The 23,898-nt window shown below is 37.3% G+C and overlaps 1 protein-coding gene across 7 annotated transcripts in view; it reads left to right on the plus strand.

The window, feature by feature from the left end:
• Window positions 1–23,898, plus strand: part of CASK (calcium/calmodulin dependent serine protein kinase) — a 188,638-nt gene that overhangs the window by 136,971 nt on the left and 27,769 nt on the right. For all 7 annotated transcript variants that reach the window (XM_036391791.2, XM_036391817.2, XM_036391774.2 and 4 more), the window contains 6 exons: window positions 12,976–13,053; window positions 14,352–14,432; window positions 18,168–18,356; window positions 18,834–18,912; window positions 21,191–21,276; window positions 22,311–22,379. In XM_036391791.2, coding sequence (XP_036247684.1) covers window positions 12,976–13,053; window positions 14,352–14,432; window positions 18,168–18,356; window positions 18,834–18,912; window positions 21,191–21,276; window positions 22,311–22,379 — 582 coding nt within the window. The remainder of the gene's footprint in view (window positions 1–12,975; window positions 13,054–14,351; window positions 14,433–18,167; window positions 18,357–18,833; window positions 18,913–21,190; window positions 21,277–22,310; window positions 22,380–23,898) is intronic.

Consider the following 23,898-nt stretch of genomic DNA (forward strand, 5'->3'; position numbering starts at 1 on the left):
CAGGAAAAATTCTGTCATGGAAACTTTTTATTCCTTTTAGAGTATTTGGGGTTACTGAAGAAGCTTCCAGACCAAGTAACCTATAAACCATTATATCCCACTAAGTAGGAATTCTCTCTTCTGTTGTGAAGTTGTGGCTGTCACTTTGCATTAAATACTTCTGTGGCCATTTTCCACAGTTAAATTTGTTCTCATGTTCCTACTCTTGAGAAAGAGTTATCCTTATTTTTAGATTAAGCACATGATGCTAGATCATGCCTGCTGCTGAAATATCTTCTTTTGCCTCTGAAATAACTTTTTCTGAAGGCCAAAAAGGAAAGAACAATTATTTTGTAAAGGGTGCAAGTTACCCATGTGTTGGGGTTTTTTCAGACTACAAAATAGAAATCTTCTTTCTCAGTAATTCATTAACTTGGGTGTTATGAGGACAGGCACCTCTGAAGGCCAGAGAAGGCATCATTCTATTGATTGATTTTAATTGATTAATTTGTTTAGGTAACTGTCTTAAGGCTCTCTTTCAATTTACTTGGTGGCCAAAGGTGTTCAAAACAAGGGGAAAAAAGGTGCCAACTGCTTAGAAAGTAGTTAATCACTCTCAGCCAAAATCTGCAGTGCAGAAGCATATCCTGATGTGGGTTATTGAATCGTTTCATTGTGTGGTTTTCTCATCATTTTATAGAATCCTATTATTTCTGTTGAGTGGGGTTTTTCCTGCACATAAGTTTCACATTTCATTATTAAAAACTTAATTGTGTTTACTGCAGAGAGTAAAGAAAAGGCCCTTCTAGAAACAGCCATATAGAAATATTCACTGCCTAAAAAATTTATTGTTTATTAATTGATTTTTTTTTTTTAAGTAAAAGAGTAACTTTGGTTTGGACGGATTTTTCTTTTCTCTTGCTCTGTTAAATGTGTGATGATCAAAATTTCAGTGAATGCTGTAGGACATTTCTCTGTGTCACTTAGAAATGTCTGGATTTATGACTATATAAAGCTTTATAGACTGTTTCATTCCAATATCCAATTTAGATGATAAAGAATGCAGTACAGTATATAAATAACTTTATGGAAAAACAGAGTTAAATTTAAGTAGTGAAGACAGTTTTTTATTACCATGGACAGATTTTTAGAAGCCTTATCAAATGCTGGAATTAAATTCTTTTTTATTGACTTTCATGAAAGACATCCTGGGAGACACTGCTGTCCTGTGTTAGCAGTACTGATAAACAAGTTGGAAAGAATTGTGAAGAGGTTACTAATTTTGGAGGTCTTTTACTTCAATTATTATTTGTTTTGCAAAGTCTAGTGGGCTTCAAGGCTGTGCTTAGTTGGTAGAGTTTTATCCACGATGTTTCATCCATGATGTTTCATCTCTGTCAGTGCATCTAAGGAATTCTGCTCAGGTGGAAACCCAGGAGCTGCTGCTTGCTGCAGCTGCCTGCCCCGAAGGAGATCACAGAAATCATTCTCCTGGGCTTTGGTCACCTCTGCAGGGCCCTGCCTGGGCTGACTCTGAATGCAGATGTCCCTCAATTTACAAGTGAGATTTTCACCCAGCAGGAGAACAATATCAGCTTTTGTGTGACTGGGGCCTCTCTGCTGGCTTTGTCTGCATCTGTCTGTCCCAAGGCAGAGATAGTTCTCTAGGCTGATGTTTTTTGGCTGTTAATTTTAAAAGTTTGTTACAATATTTTCATAGATGGAATCATTGAGGTAAGTGTTGTTATTTCTGTGATAGAAATGTTACAAGCTTTCAAGAAAGTTTATTTAACTTTTTGCTGGCTTAATACATTACACATGTATGGTTTTAACTAAAAGAGGATAAATACATTTTGCACTGGCCATTTGTATCATATCTATGTGTGCAGCCACTTCTTTCTTTTTCTAGTTTAATTTATATTCACAGTGCATATTTAAGGCATGCTGATTTCTCAAGAGAATCTCACTTGTGTGTCTGTTATCCTTTTCTGCTCCTGGTTGTGTTTCACAGGAACCTGCATCTCTGCCCACTTCAGAGTTTCCTTAGGATTTCTTTTGAACTCTGTCATCCAGACAGATTTGGTCTTGAAGTCCAGACTTTTAAGGAAACATATTTTCTCTTTTGCTAAAATGAATGTTGTTGGAACCTCAGTTTAGCTTCTTACATGGTTGGCTAAAGCTTTCTGCTGGGTTTATTTTGGTTTGTTCTGTTTACCCTCCCAGGCTGGATGTTGGCACAGTAAATTTGAATGTCCTTTGTAAAAGTTGCAGTTATTCAGCAGTGTCCAGGCAGGGCTGATACTATAGTCCTCTGCTTGGCAATGTTTTAAACTCTCCATGTATTTATCCCTGATCTACTCTTTTTTGAGCAAAGTGTATTACTTTAACAATTTTAATATATACTTTAGAATTTAAAAAAAGAGGAGGGGAACAAAAAACCTTTAGATTTTTCTCTTCAGGTTGCTTTCGTTTCCTTTTTTCTTTTATTTTAAATCATGAATAGACTGGTGGAATATCTATCATATGATGTAGAAAATAAAACTAGCAGATGTGTATAGAAAGCTTAAATATTTTCCTAGATCATCCAGTTTTATTGTGTTTTGATTTGAATGAGAATGACTTTATATGTGAATCACATAGTGTGGTGTGAGTTTTTTTGGATGCTCATTGGTCCTTACCCTCTTGAATACTGATTTTGTTAGCACTTATAGGGGGAACATGTTTTAATGAAACCTGAATGCTTCTCTTTTGCAAAAACAGACCACAAAGTGTGTTATGGATGTCTTGCTTAAAATCCCTCAGAGCATGTTATGCTTAAGTGAAATATTACTTTATCATTTTTAAAACACATTGTTCTCATATTTTTAATTGTTCTTTATTTCATATCATTGTAAGACAAAAACACATGGAAAATATTTGTTAAAAAAAAAAAACAACCCAGAAGAAACTATGTTGGCAGGAAGGCACCTTGCTATTTGGGGAATCAAATCTGGCTTTTATCCCAGAGCAGAGGCAGCGTGCTCAGCCCCAGGAGTGGGAGGGACTGTCCCACACTGCAGTGGGAGCTCCTTTCCCAGGCAGTGGAGACAGAACAATGACCCAGCCTTAGAACTGGGGAGAATTCCTTCAGCAGGTGGGCTGGATCATCACCACCAGAGCAGTGCATTTGTTCTCCAACAGGTAACTTCTCTGGAAGCTCTGTCTGAAAGAACACAAAAAGCAGAGGCTATCCTGGAATTCCTTCTGCATTATTTCATAATCATTCTCTAAAATCCTTTCCATTTTCATCTTCCATCGTACCTTTGCATTTCATTTTCTCTGCTGCTGGGATTGGTGGATCATTTTGCCACTCAGCATCCTCTCATTGTTTTCCTGTTCTTCCTGTTCCTCTGCCTTACAGATGAAATGGGGAATTTATTTTATATTTAGTCTTCAGAGCAGAAGGCACTGTTCCACATTTTTATAATATGAAATATTGATAAGTGAGTGAGTCTCTTAAACCCAAGGCTAATACAAATATGAGCCAACAGTTACTTTTATACTAATTGAGAGTAATTTTTGAGAAATTTATGTATCCACCACTTTCCAACAGTGCAAAATTCTGGCTCAGTTCTCATGACACTGTGAGAGTTATTTTGTTATGCTTAACCTGTTTTATTTTTAACTAATATTCTGTCATTTTGAGTAATTATAAGCTTGATACTGATATGGTGAATCCTCAGGTGAAATTCAGCTTGATAATGTATTTTACATGGGAATTTTAGTACTTAGTCCATTCTTCTTGGCCTGATGTCATGTCCCCTCTGTAAAAGGCGTGTCATTGTGTCTGTGTGCACCAACATCTCTTACACCAAAATCCACAAATTCTTTTTTTATGTGGAACTAAAAATCCCCATTATTTCAGTCTGGTTTTAAATTACTAGGCCCTGATACATCAAAGAACAATAGCATTGTATTCCTGACACTTGTGAAATATTTAATTAACTTCACTGATAATGTCTTGAGATAAAGGGGATCAATTTCCTATTTAACTTTCTACATTTTCTTCACTTCTTGTGTTGTGTGTAGTTCAAGTTTCTTTTTAACCATAAGGCCTATCTGTTGTGTTTGGGATTTTTTCCTTATAAACCTTCAGATTCTTGGTTTTATTGTTTCTCCTAGAGTTTGGGATCTGCTCTGAGAAATGACAAAAATAAGGAAATGCTGCAGCACCTGGGCTGCCAATCTTGAATAATGCTTCAGCTTCTTAGTGTTGGGAGCTTAACTTTGGAGTGATGCTTCAGTCTGCACTTAGTTTGCATTCAAAAAACCCAAAGGCAATTTATAAACAGCCAGAGCTGTCTATAAACAGACAGAGCTCTGCCTCTGTGTCTGAATTCAGTCATTCCTCTCTGCCTCCTTCTTCCAGTCCTTCAGGTACTTGGCTGGGGCCTGTTGACTGTTCTGGGTGCTGGTGATCTCATTGCAGTGTATTTTTGTTCTCAGAATATCCTTGCAGAAAATTCATGTGAACAGGGAGAAACAAGAATAGTTGTGAATTCCAGCATTAGCACCTCCTGGTGCAAGGTATGCTCCACATCACAAAACAGGGGAGGAGCTGTGTTCTTGTTAGTTACTGTGGATTTAACTGGTTTTATGGGTTCTGTATTCCCCTGGAATGAGGTTTGTGGTCATTAGCATTTTTTCCTCAGGGTGAGAATCCAACCCTGACAAGGTACTTTGGGCACAGCTTTGGGAATGAAGCCCATTCAGGCCTAACCCAACTCTGTTAGTTCCTGTTCTTGGTTATTGAAGTCCATATTGAAAGCTGGGGGAAAGACAGGAGCAAAGCTTATTCTGTGGGGTGTAGCAAGGTGTTGTCCATGGAATAAATCTCTTTATGAAGCCCTTCTGTATTGAGGGAGTCATTTTTCCTGGTGCTTACTGAATCATTGAGGTTGGAAAAAATCTTTAAGGTCATCAAGTCCAGCTGTAAACCCAACACTGCCAAGTGCACCCCTTCACCAGGCAGCCTGTTCCAGAGTTTGATAACCCTTTTTGTGAAAAATTTCCCTAATATCTAATCTAAAACCTTCCCTAGCACAACTTAAAGCTATTTGCTCTTGACCTGTCCCCTTGTTACTTGGGAGAGGAGATCAACCCCCAGCCTGCTCCTCCTCTGAGTGAGTTATAGAGTGATAGGGTCTCCTCTGAGCTTCCTTTTCTCCAGACTAAACACCCCAAGTTCTCTGCTCCCCCTGTTTAGACTTCTGTTCCAGACTCTTTACCTAAACTCCCTTTAGCACCTCAATGTCTTTTACATTTACTTTTATCTGATCAGCTGCATGGTGTCATCTCTAAAAAGTGCTTTGCCTTGGTTTTGTTAAGATCAGCTTCAATTATATCCAATGCAGTAAAAAGAAAAAAAGTGACTCTCTTACTGAAATAATGGGATTTTTGTGTCCTTGAAGCCACTGATATGTCAGAGTATCTTGGGAAATAATGTTGTAAGCCCAAATTTTTCCCAGCACTACTACTGGTACATTCCAGAGTGAGAGTGTTTTGCTTTTTTTAAATGGGACCTTTGAATTTTATTGTATTGGTTTTCCAACTGCTCTGCTGGTTTTGTTGGTACTGCCATGTGCAAAGCAGTACCTTTATCTCATCCTAGTTTGGCATATTTCATCTTTGCAAAAGATGGTTAAACATTTGCAGTGTGAACAGAATAAAGTCTGGCTATGTCTCTGTACTGTCTAGCATGTCTTCAACATCTTCTGTCACTGGTGGAGAACTGCAGCTTCTACAGTCAATAACATTTTTATGATGAGTATTAATATGGGTTTTCCTTAAAATAGGAGACAAATTACTGGGTTAGAGTCCTACTTTGTAAGGAAATAAAATGCTGTCAGACACTGGAGTCTGGGTTCATCATACATGAATGAGGCATTTAGGGACACCTGAAATTAAGTAGAAGAAAATAATGTCTGCTGTGATTTTGAGGAGTAGCATAAGCATTCATTTTCAGTATTTCTGTGAGACAACTTGAAATAAATGAATAAATAAATGTTTTCTTGGTAACTGTGAAGCAAATCCAGAGGCACAATTCAAAAAGTCTGTTGGGGGGGGGGGAAATGCACACAGCCTGGAGTTTTATTTTGTACAAATATAGTCCTTTCCTTGGCTCTTTTGCCTCTGAAGTGATAAGGCTTTGATTTTACAGAGTAAGTGCATAGCACTTGATAATCTCTGCTAAAAAGGAATATGTTCCACAACAGTGCTAAAATTTGTTTGTAGCTCATGTACACTGAAGGTAGAAACTTCAACCCTTGCAAAGAAATAGAATGTACAAATCAGATATTACTGAATATCTGTGAGGTCTGAACCAATGTAAGCAGCAGTGTGTCCTTGGATCTGTCACTGTGTCAGTGTGTGGAGCTGCAGGTATTTGTGTAGTCTTTGTTTCAGACTGAACTTTGGTTTCCCTCAGTTCATGACTGCCTGCAGTTTTGCTACAGCATTATAACCTTTTGAGAGAATTTAAACTTGGATGCATTTTCACTTTTTAAGGTTTTGATCAAAAGATTCACAACAGATGTGCCAACACTTGGCTACATAACAGGATGAAAAACCTTCTAAGTGGTCTTTACCTGAACCTTCTGGTTCCCCTCATGTCTCCAAGCATACCAGATATGTCAGTGGAAGATATTCTTGATAAAATATTGACTGGTAATGTCTAATGCCACAGGGCATCTCTCCCTGCTGCTGACACAGGTGAAGGGCTGTGTGCTTTCCTTACAGCTCTTGTGTCACCAGATTGCCCCTGACAGACCCTGGGAAGGCAGTGAAGAGGATTTCTTTCTGGGATCCTTTTTACCCTTTGGATCACTACAAAGCCAATACATGCAGTCTTTGGCTGTGGCTGGGGAATGTGTTTTCCTTCTCAAAGGAGCCTAAAATCATTTCAGGGTTCCACCTTGACTAAAGGGAACCATATCTCTCACCTGTCATTTATGTTCATCCTCAGTAAAATAAACCTTCATCATTTGTGTTTTACTAAGATGCTGTTCTGGCAACTCTGTCTGCCTGTCTGACAGTCAGTTTGTTGTCATGTATAACACACTGAAGGGTCAGGAATTTAATTCTATCCATTCTTCAAGCAGATCAGTTCATGGATCTCCTTCTTCTCCCATAGCAAAGGCACTGACCCCTGAGAAGCAGGTATTATCTTCTGTGCCTCAGAAATGTGGTCATTAACAACCTGTTAATACATGTTAAACATTCTCCAGCTGGCATTTAGCTCCAGTGGTGTGCCAGGATCTCAGGGTTTGTGCAGTGAAGTTTGTCATTCTCACTCCCTACAATGCACTTGTTTGCCAGTCACACACAGTGGGAACTGAACTAATGCTCAGAGAAAAATGGTTCTGCCCAGTTGAGTTTCTCTCTTCTGTTCTTACCTCCAAAAAAGTTGCGGTTTGGTTTATAACAAAACAAGTGAAGAAGCCCAGATAAGGAATGATTAAAAAAAAAAAGAAAGCACCTTCCAGTTGAAGCTGAAATTGCATAGGACTGACTGAGTTTAGCTTGCATCATTTTCTCCTACGTGTAGTAGGTAAAGTTGTAAGAAAATCTGGTTTTATGTTTATTTCTGATACAGGTAGCAACAGGTGTCACTCTGTTCTAAAAGACACATAATGAGTATGTAGGAATATAGGTGGCTTCTAAAAACAAGGTACAGTTGGCCAGCTTTTTGCAGATAAAAGTTCCTCTAAAAATTTGAGGAGTATGTATTTCTGTTCTGTTCTGTTCTATCACAGAACAGAATGAATCAAACTTAATGAATGATCAAACTTAAAATTGAAATTCAGCGTCCAATTGCTACTGCAACATTTTTTACTGGAAAGATTATTCATGTATTGCTTGAATGTGAATATGCACAGAGGAATTGAGTACTTCAAATCTGCATAACCCTTGTCAGGGTTACTGAAAGTCTGAGTGCTTCCAGTAACAAGCTGCAGTGTTGGCAGCTGCCAGTTCTGGGGCATGACAGAAACAAACACTCGTTCAGACAGAATTCATGTTCTGCTTCAGACTGTCTTCTGTGAGAACACTCTGTTAGGGAGTCTTGATTTTAGCTGATAAACTGCTTCCTGAACCCTTTTGTTGAATTAGTTGTGTTTGCATTGCTCAGCATTTCACTGGGTGAGGAACTGGCATGCAGATGTTGATTATGCTCCTCTTCTACAGTGAGTATCACAGAAAAAGGTTTGAAGCTGTGGAGTGCTGTAGCCAAAATGCTCTAGCAGGAACAGAGAGTCTGAAAGATGCTTTGGACTTTGATACAGGATGGAAGTGTAACATGTTCTGTAGAATTATGCTGGGAAGCAAATGTTAGGTCTCTGATGCTGAAATGGTAAAAATGAACTTCATGCACAGTCCTTAACAGTAGAGAACAGAGGGTTGGAAAGAGTAAACTGTCTTTAAACAAAGATAAAGCCTCTGCTGTGACCTTGCTACTCTGTGTTTTCCAGTAAGAGTTATTAGCTTCAGGGATGTGTTTCCTTGAGAGCTTAGAATCCCAGGAAAAGAGGCACCCATGGGAGCATTATAATATTTTGCATGGAAAAGGAGATGTGAAACAGAACTGGCAGAAGAAAGAATGATGTGATCTAGCATAAATCTAATTGGCCCTTTAATTTTAGCCATTCTTTGATACTGCTACTTGTGAGTATTATTTTTTCAGTGGATCATGAATTTCTTTCAGTCTCTGAACACATAAAACCTCAGGGGTGGATGGAGAACCAGGACAGGGAGCAGTGGGAGGTAACAAAGCAAAACCCTCTTTGTTAGTAAATGCTGCTGTGCAAGGGGCAGCACCTCCAGATGAGAATTTTTTAGATGGTCCCAAAACCTAAAAGTGATGAAAGACAACCCTCTAATATCACTGTGTTGCCTGTGGTTAATCTGTTCAGAAAGTGAAATCTATAAGGACATACTGTAATGATTATTTTTAGATGTTTCAATGTGGGGGTTTAATATTTGAGGTTGGCAGCCAAGTATCTGGTCTGAATTGCAACTGGATCCCCACAAAATGTGTATTTGTATTGAATGATCAGGAGGCTTTATGCTCTAGCAGTTCAGTAGTTCTTGTTTTAAGAAGTTTCTCACTTGCCTCACAGGAACTTTGAGGTTTGGGTAGCTAAAATACTTACTGATTTCACTGTGTGATCTGATCTTTATTCCATTCAGGATCAGACCAGGTGGTGAAGCTGCATTTCTGCTACTTATGAAATACCTAAATTTTTCAGTGTGACATTGAATGGGGGTTGTTGCATTGGAACAGTATTCTGACTCCTCTTACAGGAAATGGTTAAAAAGGAATTTCTGCACATCTGAAAAGCTAGTCAGAAGAGTTTGTTGTTTTGTCTCGACTGCCTGATTGTGGATTAGGCTTTGGACTGTCTGCTTTAAATATCAGAAGAGAGGAGCTCCCTTTGTACAGGCAGAAGACAAAAAGTGTTGACACTGCAAAAGCTGGTGAACTGATAGCAACTCAACTTGTGGGTATTCTTTTCATAGATTTTTTGTTCTAGCATGCAAAATTTAAATCAAAACTTGTGGTCTTGATAAGCAGTACTATTCTGTTTATTAGCTATAATGTCAATGTATGTTTGTTATATCAAGTTTGTTAATACATCAGTTGGGATTCCTAATCTTGTCAAGAGCAAGCTCTCAATTTCAATTTTCTTTCTAGGAAATGCAGAATAATTGATGCTGAGGAGTGAGACTGACATACAAAGTATTCAAAAGTCTGGAAATGCCAAAAGTTACATATGCTGTGGCATTTTACTTTTTTTTAAATTATTATAAATTTTTAATTTATATGTTTATGCTTATTCTGGAATGACATTCTTGGAGGTTGGGCTCCTGGGCTGAGGGGGCAGAGTTATTTGCTGGAAAATAGAGACTCCCAGCAAAAAGAAAGCCATGATTAGGGCACACATTTTGTCCTGCTGTAGGTCTGTTGCTATGGCATAGAAAAGTTTTCTGCAGAGGACAGTGAAGAATGAGCCAGTTCATTCTTCTCTACAAGAAACCACCTTTGATGTGGTCCCTGTAGAACTTAGATTTTCAGGGTTGCTGAAAGGAGGCAGCATTGTGAACAGGATGGGTTTCTGTGATGAAAATGTTGTAGCTTACTGCAGAAAGTAATGTGTTCTCGACCACAGGGAGCATACAGAGCCTGGCTGAGATGTAATTAATGTTCACTTTAATCACTGATGTGTACAAACAGGTGTTATTCAAAGTTTTCTTATACACTTTCTTAAAACTCTCGTGTAAATGTGTGTTAGGTTCTTACATCCAAGGGAGCAAATGTTCTTTTTAATGTCTGAATGAAACCTTTACATTCAAATGCTTTCACAAATTAATTATGCAAGCTGTAAATTCCTTAATTCTAAATTGCTTTTGCTGTAGGTAGTATTGAAGTGCAAAAATATTGAAAAATATTGCAAAAGTCTTCTTTCAAAGATTGCAAGGGAGGTGGGACTGCTTCACCAGTTCTGGTGCATTAATGCACATTATAAGCTCTGCTCCTCTTGCCTCTTGTAAAAAAAAAAATCCATGAACTAACTTAAATTAGTGTATGCCATTTCAAAATGAAGAGATCTCCTCATGCTAGTGAATCTACCAAATCCACATCCATGTTCTAGCTCCACAATTAAAAGATCCCTTGCTTTGGGTAATACATCATCCTTTAACCTTAATGCAAATATGAAGGTTTTTCTTTTAAATGCTGTCAGAGTTCCTTCTGATAGTTTGGTGCCTTCAAAGCAAACCTCAGTAAGCAGAAATCCTGGAAGATGAAATTTAAGTGCCATGCCTCAGCATGAAGGCACTGTGGAAAAATAAATGCACTCTTGTTTAGTCTGAACTTTGCCTTGATTTTTTTTTTTCTAAACATTCTTTGAGGAACTCTGCTCCCTAATTTTCTTTTTGCCTCCTTCCTAATCTCAGAAGATAACTCTCCCATGCTAGTGGGGAAAAAACTGTTTCTGTAAACTGCTGGTTGTTTTGGGTCAGAGTAACGAGGGAAATCAGCAACTACAGCAACACAGCTTTTCAGCCATTGCTAGAAATAACTAATAGAAATGTTTTCAAGGTAACCTTTCTGTAATTTCATTACTCTTTAAAAGGAAAAAGACATTCAGTAATATTCATGGTGGGTGCCATGCATTTTCTGCTGTGCTTTGGTCAGGACACAGTGCTCAGTGCAGTTTCTTAACAGGCATAGAAGGGTGGTACTTTGTAATTTGCAGTTGCTGGAGTTTGGGTAGATTTTATTAATTTATTTAAGAAAAGGTAAAACAAATAATTGTGTGCACAAATAAAATGTCTCCTGAACTACAAGCTAGAAGAAAGCTTTTATCACAAAGCTTTCAAGGCTGCTTAAACTGTGGAGTTTAGTGGTGTTTTGGCAGCACAAGCTGGAGTTGTTGCATTGGAAGAAACTGATTCAGCTTGACTTTTCTACTTTTCTTTCCCCAAGAAAATGATGTAACTGTCCTGCAGGGAATGGTTTTTGGAAGTGACACTGTTTGCTGGTTTTGTGCTTATTTGTGTATGGGCTTGAATTGTTCAACATGTTTGTTAAATTGTTAACCTAGGGAAGTGATGGTGATGTTAGGTTGCATTTATGGCAGTTTATGTATCTAAACTGAGTGGTATTTCATGTTGTGTGAGAAAGAGAAGAAGGCAGTTCTGTGTCCTGGCAGGATTCCCTTTTTCAGACATCCAAGGCCATTCTGAGCCAAACAGTGGAGCTGTGAACTTCCAGAGGAAGCTCCTGAGCACTCCTTGCTGAGCAACCTGAATGGTGATTTCTTGTCACTTCATCCTTGGCAGTGTTAGGGTTTGCTGAAGGTTTTAGAGTCACCTTTGTATTTTGAATGCTTTTTTATATTCAGTATTTTGAATTTCAGTTAAATTTTGAGTGTTTCCAAAGTTGAGAGATTCCCCAACTTCCCTGGGCAACTTGTTGCAGTGTTTCACCACCCTTGCTGTGATAAGAATGTCTCTAATTCCCTAAAAATGTTATTTGTGCTTTTTTTCTGTCTTAGCCATCAAAGAAATAGTCTAACATAATTAGAAAATAATTACAGACATGACCATCTTTATATCACTTGAAATGTAAGCCAAAATGTTTTGTTTGAAAATACAGCTTGTTACAGTACCTGTTTATTCTTAAGTATACATTTTTTCCTTTAGAACAGGAACAGTCTGTTAGGTTTGTATGAGGAAGAGCCTATAATGTCTTATCTCTAACTTGAAACTTGAAGAAAGATCTTTCTTCTGTTGTGCTTTGCATAGTTTAATAGTTTTTAAAAGGGTTTTTTAAAATCATAATAAACGTGGAAGATTTGCAGTAGCCTGTTTTAATACAATGACATTCTTCGGTCTAACAGAAAATCCTAGTAAAATAAGGTTACTCTTTTTTATGAGTACTCCTTCTTGGAAAGTTTGTTTTTTTGTTCTCAGAATATTTGGCTTTTGTAATGTTCTATCTTCAAGAGCATTTTCCCATATTCCAAGGTTTATTTAAATTACTGCTCAGAATATTTGATTTATTGAGAAAAGCGAGATATGCAGATTAACTTGATTTTATAGCAGAATGTTTAGTTTATAGCATTTATTCAAGATTCATAGGGTCACTTCTAGTAGAAGAATATAGTTTCTGTAAATCCGTGGCAAAAGCATGGGAGGTTTGCAGAAGCCCTTAACCTCCTGAACTTTCCCATGTCATCCTATGAACTCTGAATCTATGGCACTGTTCAAATCAGGAAATGTTTAAAAATGAAAAGCCAAAACCTAGGCTGCTAGATTTTGTATACAAAACATCTGGGACTTTTGCAGTTTTAGCAATCATCCTAATCCTGGTAACATAAGCAGGCTATTGTAAACACTCATTATTTTATATAAAGTAGCATATGATTTCAATAATTTGTTTTCTTGTTATTTCAGCTTTATGACAAAATAAACACAAAATCTTCACCACAAATCAGGAATCCTCCAAGCGATGCTGTACAGAGAGCCAAAGAGGTAATGGCTTTAAAGAATGGTTTTTTTCCTTTGAAAGGTTGATTGTATTTAAACTGTGACTTGCTTTTCTTCATTAAGATGTGTATTCTGGCTCATTATCTGAATTATTTCTGAATATTACCATTGCTTACCCAAGTTATGTAACAAGTTGCATAAACTTGCAGAATTCCATTATCTGTGTAAGGATTATGAATATTACTCAGTTTAATAATTTAACCTTTTCTTCAACAGTAGTGGTGTTAAAAGGAATATTCCTGCTGGGTAATTGCAGAATCTTTCCTGTTCAGGTTATTTATCTGCACCAGAAATCTGATGTTTATACAATTTAGTCACAAAAAGAAATGTTTTGAAGTGTCAGCTTTTTAAATTGAAAAAAAGACCCAAGTTTATCATAGATAAGTCTAAGAAGAGCAGACTTGGAAATGCAGTGAAGGTGACCCACTAAGACCAAAGATAGACACAGATGTTCTTGATTCTTGTACCTTGCAAATAGTATGTTATTTGCTTATTTATGGCAAGCAGTAAAAAACCCAAACCCATATTGTATTATGCATTTTCAGTAAAAATTCATGCAGTTGTTAGGGGTTACAGAATAGGAAAACTGTTTATTGTGCTATTAAAGGAGGAAGACCTTAAAACTCTATGTAATAGCTAAAGTCACACTGACAGATGCCCTCAATTCCTGTTCTGCAAAATTTGCTGTCAGTTAATCCTGGGGGGGCTTCCAGAAGCAAAATACTCTGCTTCCATTGTCCAGCTAGCTGCATGTGAAAAATAAGGTGTAATAATCAGGTTGCAGGCAAATGAGTTAAAGCTTCTTTACTCCTTCCCCAGTGATAAAGAGGCTCAGATTTTATAAAATCTGAGCTTGGAGGTGGGGTAGGAGATGGCCCACCTAGACTTGGTGTCTTTAACATTTGATTTTGTGAGTGTTTTTAATTCTGTTTTAATAAATTGAGGCCATGTAAGAAAGCACAACTGGTGGAGGTCTTGCATGTCACCTGTTAGCACTCCATTCCTGTCCCCATGTATTTAGCTGTTGGAGGAATGCTGTCAATTGAAAAAACAAAAATGCTTCAAATTTCTGCTTTAATGTTTCAGAGAGAGCATTGGAACAAGGTATTTTATTCTCTTGGGGCAGCTGGGTAGGGGCACATTCTCTTAAACCCTTCCCTGTGCCAGAAATGTTGGTGTGTATAATCATTGGTGGATATTCTGACTGAGCAGTGAGGGGTTTAGTTTCTTCAATAGCTTTAAAAGAAAGTTACTATGGGACATTTCTCCTGCTTATTTTGCAGGTATTGGAAGAAATTTCATGTTACCCAGAGAACAATGATGCAAAGGAGCTAAAGCGTATCTTAACACAACCTCATTTCATGGTAAGCAGATCCTACTCTTGTTTAGGTTTTTTTTTCTTTTTTTCTTTCTTCTTTTTTTTTTTAATATTCTTTATGTTAGAAAACTTCAGTAAATTCTCAAAATCTGCAAGGGATGGAATTGCATACAATACACCTATTAATAAGTATTTCTAACCTGCTGCTCTGGCAAAAGAATTAGTATTGGTCCTCATTACTGTGCTCAAAACTGTCAGCAGTTTGGAGTAGTGTAGTTATGGGGCAGTTTCACTGTGTTTTTGGAGGTCTGTGTTACACATGGAAAGAAGAATTAATCCTTTTGGATGTACATAGATAGAGGTGGGATCCTCCTTTTTCTTTTTCCAAAGGCCTTCTTAGGATAAAGATGTGTGAATTCATTGCAAAATAAGTGTTCATTTAATTTTATTTTACAACAAATCAGTAGTTTGTACAGTCTGTTGAGTTTGTATTACATATCAACACTTACTGTGTGTGTTTCTCAAATCTGATTTGAGGACAAAAATTGTCCTAAATTCAGAGATGTTACTCCTTTGTAACTTGGTTCAAGTTGCTGAATTCTAGTAATTTGAAGGATTTGTTTGTTTATGCTGTAGGTGAAGTTCAGAAATTGAGAAATAAAGATGTTTGCTTAAATCTGCTATACACTATTGTCAGCTTAAAATCAAGAATTTGACTTTCCCTACTCAGCTTCATTTGGAATCTGACAGGTTCATTTTGTTTACTTTTGTGTGTGTGTAATTAGCCCACAGTATTGCAGAACATGAAGCACTGTTGAGAAAGAGCATTTTTTAAGTATAAATTGTTTTCAGAGTAAGCATCAACTAAATTATTGTGGTACATAGAAATTTTATATATCAAATTAAGTGGCAGGAAAATTGAGTTGAAAATTTTCGTTTTTAGGTATCTCTGTTCCCTGATATGCTCATAAAGCTAAAACCATTTGTCAGAATTCTTTTGCTGCAAATCTATGAAAAGTATTTTTTCATAAGGAATAAGCTGCAATTCCATAACAAGTACTTTTGATGAGGAGTAATTTCAGCAAGTGAATCTGTGATATCCCAGGGTAAATTGCCAGTTGCTGAAGTCCCATTATCCCTTTTTTCCCCATCTTTCATCTTCTCCCTTGTAGTTCTGGCTTTCATCTAGAACTGCACTTTAATGTTGCCCTCAGCTGAACTAGTAGAAAATTGCTCCAAAAAACACCCCCAACTAACCATTTAGCAAAAAGAATTTAGGATAACAGGCATGCTGCCAGAGCCAGAATGAGCAGGGGAACAGAAACAGTTTGTGGTTTGTGTTTGGGAGGAATGTAAAGCAGCAATTAAAGCAGCGTAAGTTGGTGTGGATCCACACCTGCAGATCCCCAGTCTCCAGATGCCAAAGGGACAACTCCATCCTCTCCATCATTCCCACTCCTGCTCCCAGATGCATCTTTAGGGGTTGCAGACTTTAATAAAATTATTCTTGCATTTGTTGCATTCTGCTAAACTTCCCTTCAGAGCAAAAGCCTTTATATTTTAGAGGAAACTATTAGGAAAAGGAATAATTGTGTAAACCAATATTGTTATCCCACACTGTGTTTGCCAGGTGTTGTACAGAGCAATATTCTGGTTATTAATGCACATTAATTCAGTAATCAATTAAGTGTAATAAGTAGGAGTGTTCATTTACATCTATATGATAATGGACTATTTTAGTATTTTTTAATCTAATGTGTATCCCTAATCAGAAGAAAAAAGAGTATGACCTGTCTTGTTTACTTAACCACAGTTTTAGTGGGTTAAACTATGTGCAGGCCTTCACAGAACCAAAGCCAATGTGTTTGTAACAGATCTTAGGGTGTTATGTTCTAATTTTCTTTTGCCCTCATGTGCCTTATGGCTGCAGAAATAAATTATCAATTTATTCTGTGCATGTTTAACATTTGAATTTAAAGAAACGTGTGTAAATTTTGCATGAAGGCCTTTCAGTAGATAATTAATTTAAGAATTCTGAAAGCATTGTGAAGTACCTCATTTGTTATGCTTGTACACATTTCAGAGGGCTTTTATTCCATTTCACGACTTTCAGTAGCTTTTCAAATATGCCAGTTTCATGTGTAAAAGATTCTATTATATAAGTTTAGTATGTTGTAGCAATTGAAATATTTGCTAGGAGACTTTTGCTTAATGACATATTGAAGTTTTATCCATCATCATATGCCTCCTGTGCTGTTCTCTGCAGTGATCCTGCAGTACAGTAGAAAGCAGTTGTTCTCACTAAACTAATTTTTAGCAAGATTATCATGTTCTGCAAAGGAAAAACAGGAAAAAAAACCATCAAAATTAGCAGAAATTCCTGAAAACAGACATCTTTAAGTAAGGTCCAATAGGAATCTTTTTATTAAGTGTTTTCAATATTAATTTGAGGTTGCTGTACTTTAATGTATTTCTGAAGTAGTGTTCATTTTTGTGAACATATTCAGAAGTCATTAAGTATAATTATGGACCTTTAAAAATGCTGGATGTGCCAAATGTTAACCTCCTGCAAGGTGAATATTATTGCTAAAATTAATTTAAAGCAGGGCAAATATTTGATGTGATAAAAATGTAAGCACTTGGATTACATAAGAAATGTAATATTAAAGTGTGGAGAGTGTAACAGATACAGGCAGGGGCACTGAAGCACCTCCAAGGTCATTGTGTCCAACCATTAACCTACATTGGAGTTCCCACACATAAATGGACACACAAATAAATCAAAATTTAATTAATATTGTTAAAGTGGTTTAACTTACATGGTCCAGATCTCTAATATAAAATGTTTCTTCTGTAGAGCGGTCTAATGCAGAGGAACTGTTGGGAGTTTGAGCTTAGTGGCTGACAAAATAAGATGAAAAATAGGAAATACAGATACAGGTTAATATTTAACTAAAAATAGTATGTATGTAAGTGGGCTTGAAACACTGGGAAAATGGGAGGGAATATGGGCAAAGCATTGTTAGTTTGGGGAATTTTGTTTCATCATTATAGTGTTGACTTCCCAAATATAGTTTCAAATCTATTAGAGAAATGAGAACATAAAGTGTTTAAGAAATTACCTTTTACCACACAGTACCCTTTAGAAGTGCTACTGAAGTAGCTAATGAAAGCTAATGAAGCAGTATTTTAGCAGTTTGCTGGTTTGCACTCTTAATTTTTGTGAAGCATTTTGAACTCAGTGGTTGTGCTGGGACCAAGTTCTAGGGGGAGGAAGGACGATAGAAGCAATTATGGTAGCAAACAACAAAAAAAACAGTGTTTTCTTCATTCAGTTGGTATTGATCTACAGTCTGACTTTATTAGAGTGAGATACCATGGCATCTGAGTAGCTTTCCATTTTACTAGAGTAATTATTATAGAATGGTTTGCACAGAAAGTTAGATTCCTGATTCTCTATCTATGCACATGAAGATGGATTCACTCTCACCCTGCAGGTGTCAAGAGGATGAGGGGAAGGGAGGCAGCATCATTCTCATTGAAGTCCCTACAGTAAAAATCACATTAACTCATGCAGGCTTTAGAGTCTCAGTGTGTATAGGCATTTGCAGTCTGAAAGTCTGTCGTAGGACTCCTTTAAGGGAAAAGTTCTTCAGTAGAAAATGGGGCACAAATATCTTGGATTTCCTTGAAAATCTTCAAAAAAAACCCTTACAAGAAATGAGCAAGGGACATAGGAGATGATGGAAATGTCACACTTTGTTGCTGTGCTGTCCTGCAGGCCTTACTTCAAACCCATGACGTAGTGGCACATGAAGTTTACAGTGACGAAGCGCTGCGGGTGACCCCTCCTCCCACCTCGCCCTACCTGAACGGGGACTCCCCGGAGAGCGCCAACGGCGACATGGACATGGAGAACGTCACGCGCGTCCGCCTGGTGCAGTTCCAGAAGAACACAGATGAGCCCATGGTATGGGGGATAGCTCACCATTTCCCTCTGTGCTGGTAAAGACCAGTGCTGTGATGATTCTAGTGTCATTTCCTCACTTTGAGATGGGGTTGTCAATTAACTGGAATAGATACTTATCCTCCTTGAGATGCTTTGTGTGCACTCACACTGCTGCTGTGCCACTAGGGCTGGGTTTGTTTAAAAGCTACAGCAAATTACTCCTTAAACACAACTGGAGCCTTTACATACACTTCAGTATAAAATCACATTTTTAGCAAACCAGATCCTTATATACTCATATGTTGAATTATTGCATCTTCACTTATAAATAGTATCTGGTCTTATTGCTCATCTTGAAGTGAGTGACAAAGATTTTATTTTAATCTTAAAATTTATACCCTGCCTTCAAGCTTTCAGGAAACATGACTATTCTTAAGCACTCAAGAATCACAGTGCTTAATATTTTATTTTAAAAGTATAAACATTCTTTTTTTCTAGGGAATCACTTTAAAAATGAATGAGCTGAACCACTGCATTGTGGCAAGAATTATGCACGGAGGAATGATTCACCGGCAAGGTAATCACATCTCATCAAGAGCTTTGTCTTCAAACACAGTTATTTTAGATCCTTTTGTACAAACTGTGTACAATCTCCTGATTTGGATTGCTACTACTCCCTAGCAGTGTCTCTCTGTGCCTGCATGGACTCCTGCTAACTGCTTTAGTTACCTTGCAGTTGCAGATGTCTGCCAGTGTTTTGAGGTGAGGGCCCACTGTGTTTCATTTAGGTCTTAATTAATTAAAAATACTATCCTATTACTGAGTATAGCTCAGCAAGAGATGGAAACACCAATAATTTTGGAGCTGTACTTATTTAATCATCTGTTTAAAAAAATCCTTACTCAAGTGGCAGTATTTTCTCTTGCCAAAATGAAAGAGCTTTGTCCACACAGTTCTTGAGGATCTTTATGTTTTTGGTGTTGAGAATCACAAAAATGAGGTTTGAAATAAAAATATTACTTGTGCCTAGATTCTAAATCTCTATTTTCAGTTTTCACTACCATAACAAATCCTGCAAACGTGCTTTTTGTTCTCATCCTTAGTCTTCTCCTTTTTGTCATTTTGTGTGTTCAGATCAGATGTCCAGAAGTAACTGGGTTTTGTCCTGCTTCAAACAGATGAACTTCCCTACTAGGTTGTTGGCTGCAAGTTGGATTGCAGCCATGAAAGGGTTACTTCAGTTTTTTCAGACTGCCATCTTTTCCTTGTGATGAAAACAAAAATTCTCTTAGTTTTTCAGACCAGAGTTCCCTCTAGCCTACTGTTCTATTTCAAAGGGAGCTAGGAACAGGTGATTAGGAAGACAAAACATATTCACTTTGTCTCACTGATATGGTAAAATCTGTCAGGAAGCAGGAAAGACAAAAGTTTTAATACAAAGAAAGATGCAATTCAGAGAGAATCCTGTGTCTTTGGAGGACCTTCTGAATTGAAATTTGTTTGGCTTCTGAAAGTGAGTTTTAAAAGGAGGTTGCTCTAAGATTCACAGGAGCAAGGTTTTCTTCCAACTGTGCTTAGGTAGTGGTGATGCTCTGCACAGTATTGCCTCACATGACTGTGTTCCATAATGGGGCTAATAAAACTATTAAAACCTGCTAAAACTGGGTAAAATATCCAACTGTGCCCATTACAACTCTTCTTTTTAATTATACAGTATCTTTTGTTTCTAAAGATTTGGGAAATTTACTCAATTTCTGTGTGCTCCATCTAGCTAAGGTAGTGCTTCTACACATGAAATTGAGCTTTACTTCAGTGTTTCTTAAGTATGGTCATCTGGTTTTTTAATGTTTCTAATTCTGTTAGTGCTCTAGATGTCTCTTAGATTCACTGCTTCATTCAGCATACCTGTATTTAGAATATTTTTACTGAATAGAACAACACAAGTGTAATTTGACAGTGATCTCAAGCACCATCTTTGAATCCTATTGGTAGGACCTGTGCCTTGAATTGGTTTTGGGGAGTGTTAGATCATTTTTCTCTGCTGTCTCTTTTTGCTGTATGGAAAACTGCAGTGTCTGGATAATAAATCTGCTGTGAGGCTTACAGGAACTGTATAATTTCAGGTCTAACAATATTAAACACAAACTGTGCAGTTCCCAGTCACAAAACTGTAGCTGCTGTGAAGCTGTCTCCTGTCTCTAGGCCAGCTCTGCCTAGTCCTGGTGATTGAAATTGTTCTTATTCCAAAGGTGGCAGAGTTGAAATGGGAAGAAAGGCTTTTAAAGATTCCATCTACTCACACCTTCCAGAGAATTCAGTAGAAATGAAACACCAGTGTCAGTCATTAAAAATTGTCTGTTTGTTGTTGACATGTCTGCCAAATGTCCATTCTTTATTCCTAGTTTTTATGTATACTTCTCCTTACAGTCATGAACATAACAATATTCACTTCTGTCAGAGTGACAGAAATGGGAAACGATGCAGAAAAGGGGATTTTATTTGATACAGGGATGTTACTGAATCTGATTCTCAGTCTAATATGTAATTCCATCAGTTTTATGTTTTGAATAGTATTAGAGAATCTTTATGCTATTCCAGGCCGAATGGTGGTTTTGATTCAATAACAAAAACATGTTTTTCCTGTTTACTGAGGAGATGCCTGGGCATCTCTTGCTGTGTATTCACTGCACTCTGAAAGACAGATTTGTAGCTAATACAAAGTCCTTTTCTGAATCTAGCAAAAAAATTATTTTAATGTTGTTTTCTGTTTATGCCTTTCTATGAATAATAGTGCTGTGTTGTGATTATTTCAATTTGTAGAAACTGAGGTGATTGTGTGTTTGTTAACTCTGCAGGTACGCTACATGTAGGAGATGAAATCAGAGAAATAAATGGAATCAGTGTGGCAAATCAAACTGTAGAGCAACTACAAAAAATGCTTGTAAGTGCCTGAAGTCTTCTTCATATCCTCTATAAAAATGCCTGTCTTATTTGGTCAAAACTTTTGTTTAATTGGGTTCTAACTTCCCCTTTTTCTAGTGTTCTTGATAGGCTACATGTCCATGCAGCAAAAAGTTCTTTCAGTTTATTACAGTTGAGCTCACAGTTAAAAATGTAAAAAACATTACTTTGAGCTCAGACAGTCTGTCTTTTTCCAGGAAAACTCCACCTTTGTCCTTGCTAGTAGAGTCTGTTTGATATTTCCATAACAATTGTTAATTTTTCTGCGTGCAACACTAACCTTGACATCTTGGATGGTATCACTAATCCTAGACAGCCTTCAAGGGAAATAGAATGTTTTTGGGGTCACAGTAAGCCAGCCAAAGAGAGAAAGGGGAGAAACTCTGAGATCTCTTGAAGTGATCTCTGATTCTGTCCAGATCAAGTCCTGCAGTTGTCAGCCACGTGTTATTCACAAGTATTCCGAGTGCCATTTAAGAAAATATGTTGTCACAATGTGCTGCTATTCTGGAGTTACTACTTGTTATAAATATTCTTATACAATACTAAATGCAAAGTAGCAGACCCCATGTCCTGTTTTGATGAAAGACTGTTTTTGAAATTCCTACCTTCAGGAAAATGCAGCTTTCCAGAAACTGAATACAGTTTTGCTATTTAACATGTATTGTGACAGGGAAGAAAATGCCACTTTGGTAGAAAAGACTGTAGATGACAAGAATGTAGCTACAAAGAAAAGGTTAACACGGAAGAAACCTACACATCTCTGAATCTCTTACATAAAAATACAATTCTGGATTCTAGGCATTCAAAACCTAGTCAGGTGAACAAACTGGTAATGCACATTCATCCTTTAGATTAATGAGGACAATATGAATGTTTGTTTATAGGTGATATCACAACTCACCCATAGCATTTTAGCTTTTCATACTTGGACTATGATGTTTTCCTTTCTAGCATTAACAATTTGGAGATTTTCTCTTCAGTGTTAGTCTCAAAATGCCTCTTTTTTCACAGAGGGAAATGCGTGGAAGTATTACCTTCAAGATTGTGCCAAGTTATCGCACGCAGTCTTCATCCTGTGAGGTAATGAATTTCATGAGCCATCCCCTTTCTTCCTCAGTCCTGTAACTAACTGCCTGCTGATGGCTGAATGTTCCTGCTTTCTGGGAAATTGTTTCTGCCTGTCCTGTTAGATCGCACACCAATTTTACAACAAAGATAACGGAACGCGAGTAGGTCCCACCTACCTACTCAGCCCTGCCTTCATATTCATCTCATCAGCACCTTAACTAACTCTTTACAGCCTATTAAAGAAAAAAAAATAGGAAAGGGGATCCTCAACTTATGCATTTAGGAAGCCCCTTAAAAATATGACCATTTAAACTCATACTTCAGTAAGTCTATTAAAGTTCCTAAGCTGAGGAACGATCCTCCTCTTTTTTAGGCTTTAAACATTATATTACTGCTTTGGGCTGTTAAGGGTTAATTGAAAAACCTGTTTCTGTATAACCCTGTTGAGGTAAATTTGTGATGGTCGTGTGTAACAGTTACATGTGGCTTAATATTATGTTTCCATGAAAAAATGGTCTTTGTCACTACAGAAGAAAAACAGATTCCGAGTTGTTGCTGAACTAGAAACTTGGTATTACAGCTTTTGCACAGCAACGTTTAATTCCCTTCTGCTCACAAAGTTAGATTCCAGATTGCAACTGAAGGGGATTAAATTGTATGAAATGGCTACTTGAGAGCCCCTGTTCAGTGTGAGCACACAGATGGCATTTGCAGCGTGGGGACGGTGCCAATCTCTGAGCCACGCGCTTTACTGCGCAAACAGCTCCCGAATTAGAACTCTCCAAGTGAAATCACAACCCCTGCTGAAGTCAAGCACCTTATCTTAATTAGAGCTGTGATTTCACCCTAATTGTTCTTATGGCCCAGCAGATGCTAGAATACACAGAAACTGCTATTGTGGTTGTCAGAACAATCTGTTCTGCAAGGAAAAAAGTCGCTGCTTTTTGGTTGCCTTCGGTTTCTTCTAGTAGAATTCAAGAAAAACTAAAAGGTTTTAGAGGTAAAAGGTTTGACAGATTTTCACCTCTGAGGCCAATTTCCTTAAAATAAATATGAAACCAAAAGTTTTTAATGAAATGCAAAGGCTTTTAAAAAATGCAGCATGCTGACAAATTCATGTATTGACTTCTGTGCTGCAAAGAGGAGTAATACTAAAAGATACCTTACTTCCCAATATTGAAATACAGAAACTGGTGAAACTGCAGACTTGCTGAGAAGATGATTATTTTGGAAGACTCAGCATACAGCTTTAAATTAATACTATTAGTTGTCATTTTAGTAATAGCAGATAATATCTTTAGTTTTGTGTCTTTAGGCTTTTCATGACTATTATTTCACAGAAGAATGGAAAATATACTCTTACCTTTCTTTGGAAGAAAATGGCTAAACTAGAAATGTGTGATCAAAGAGAAAAAGAAATCATGTCTAATTATCCCACTTTGTAGCATTTAGCATTCATTAAGTCAGAGAGGGATGAGTCTTTTCCACTTGCTCAGCCACACTGAGGCTTTGGCTTGGTTTTCATCAGTTA

Source organism: Molothrus ater, chromosome 2 (assembly GCF_012460135.2).
Source record: "Molothrus ater isolate BHLD 08-10-18 breed brown headed cowbird chromosome 2, BPBGC_Mater_1.1, whole genome shotgun sequence".
NCBI classification, from domain to species: domain Eukaryota; kingdom Metazoa; phylum Chordata; class Aves; order Passeriformes; family Icteridae; genus Molothrus; species Molothrus ater.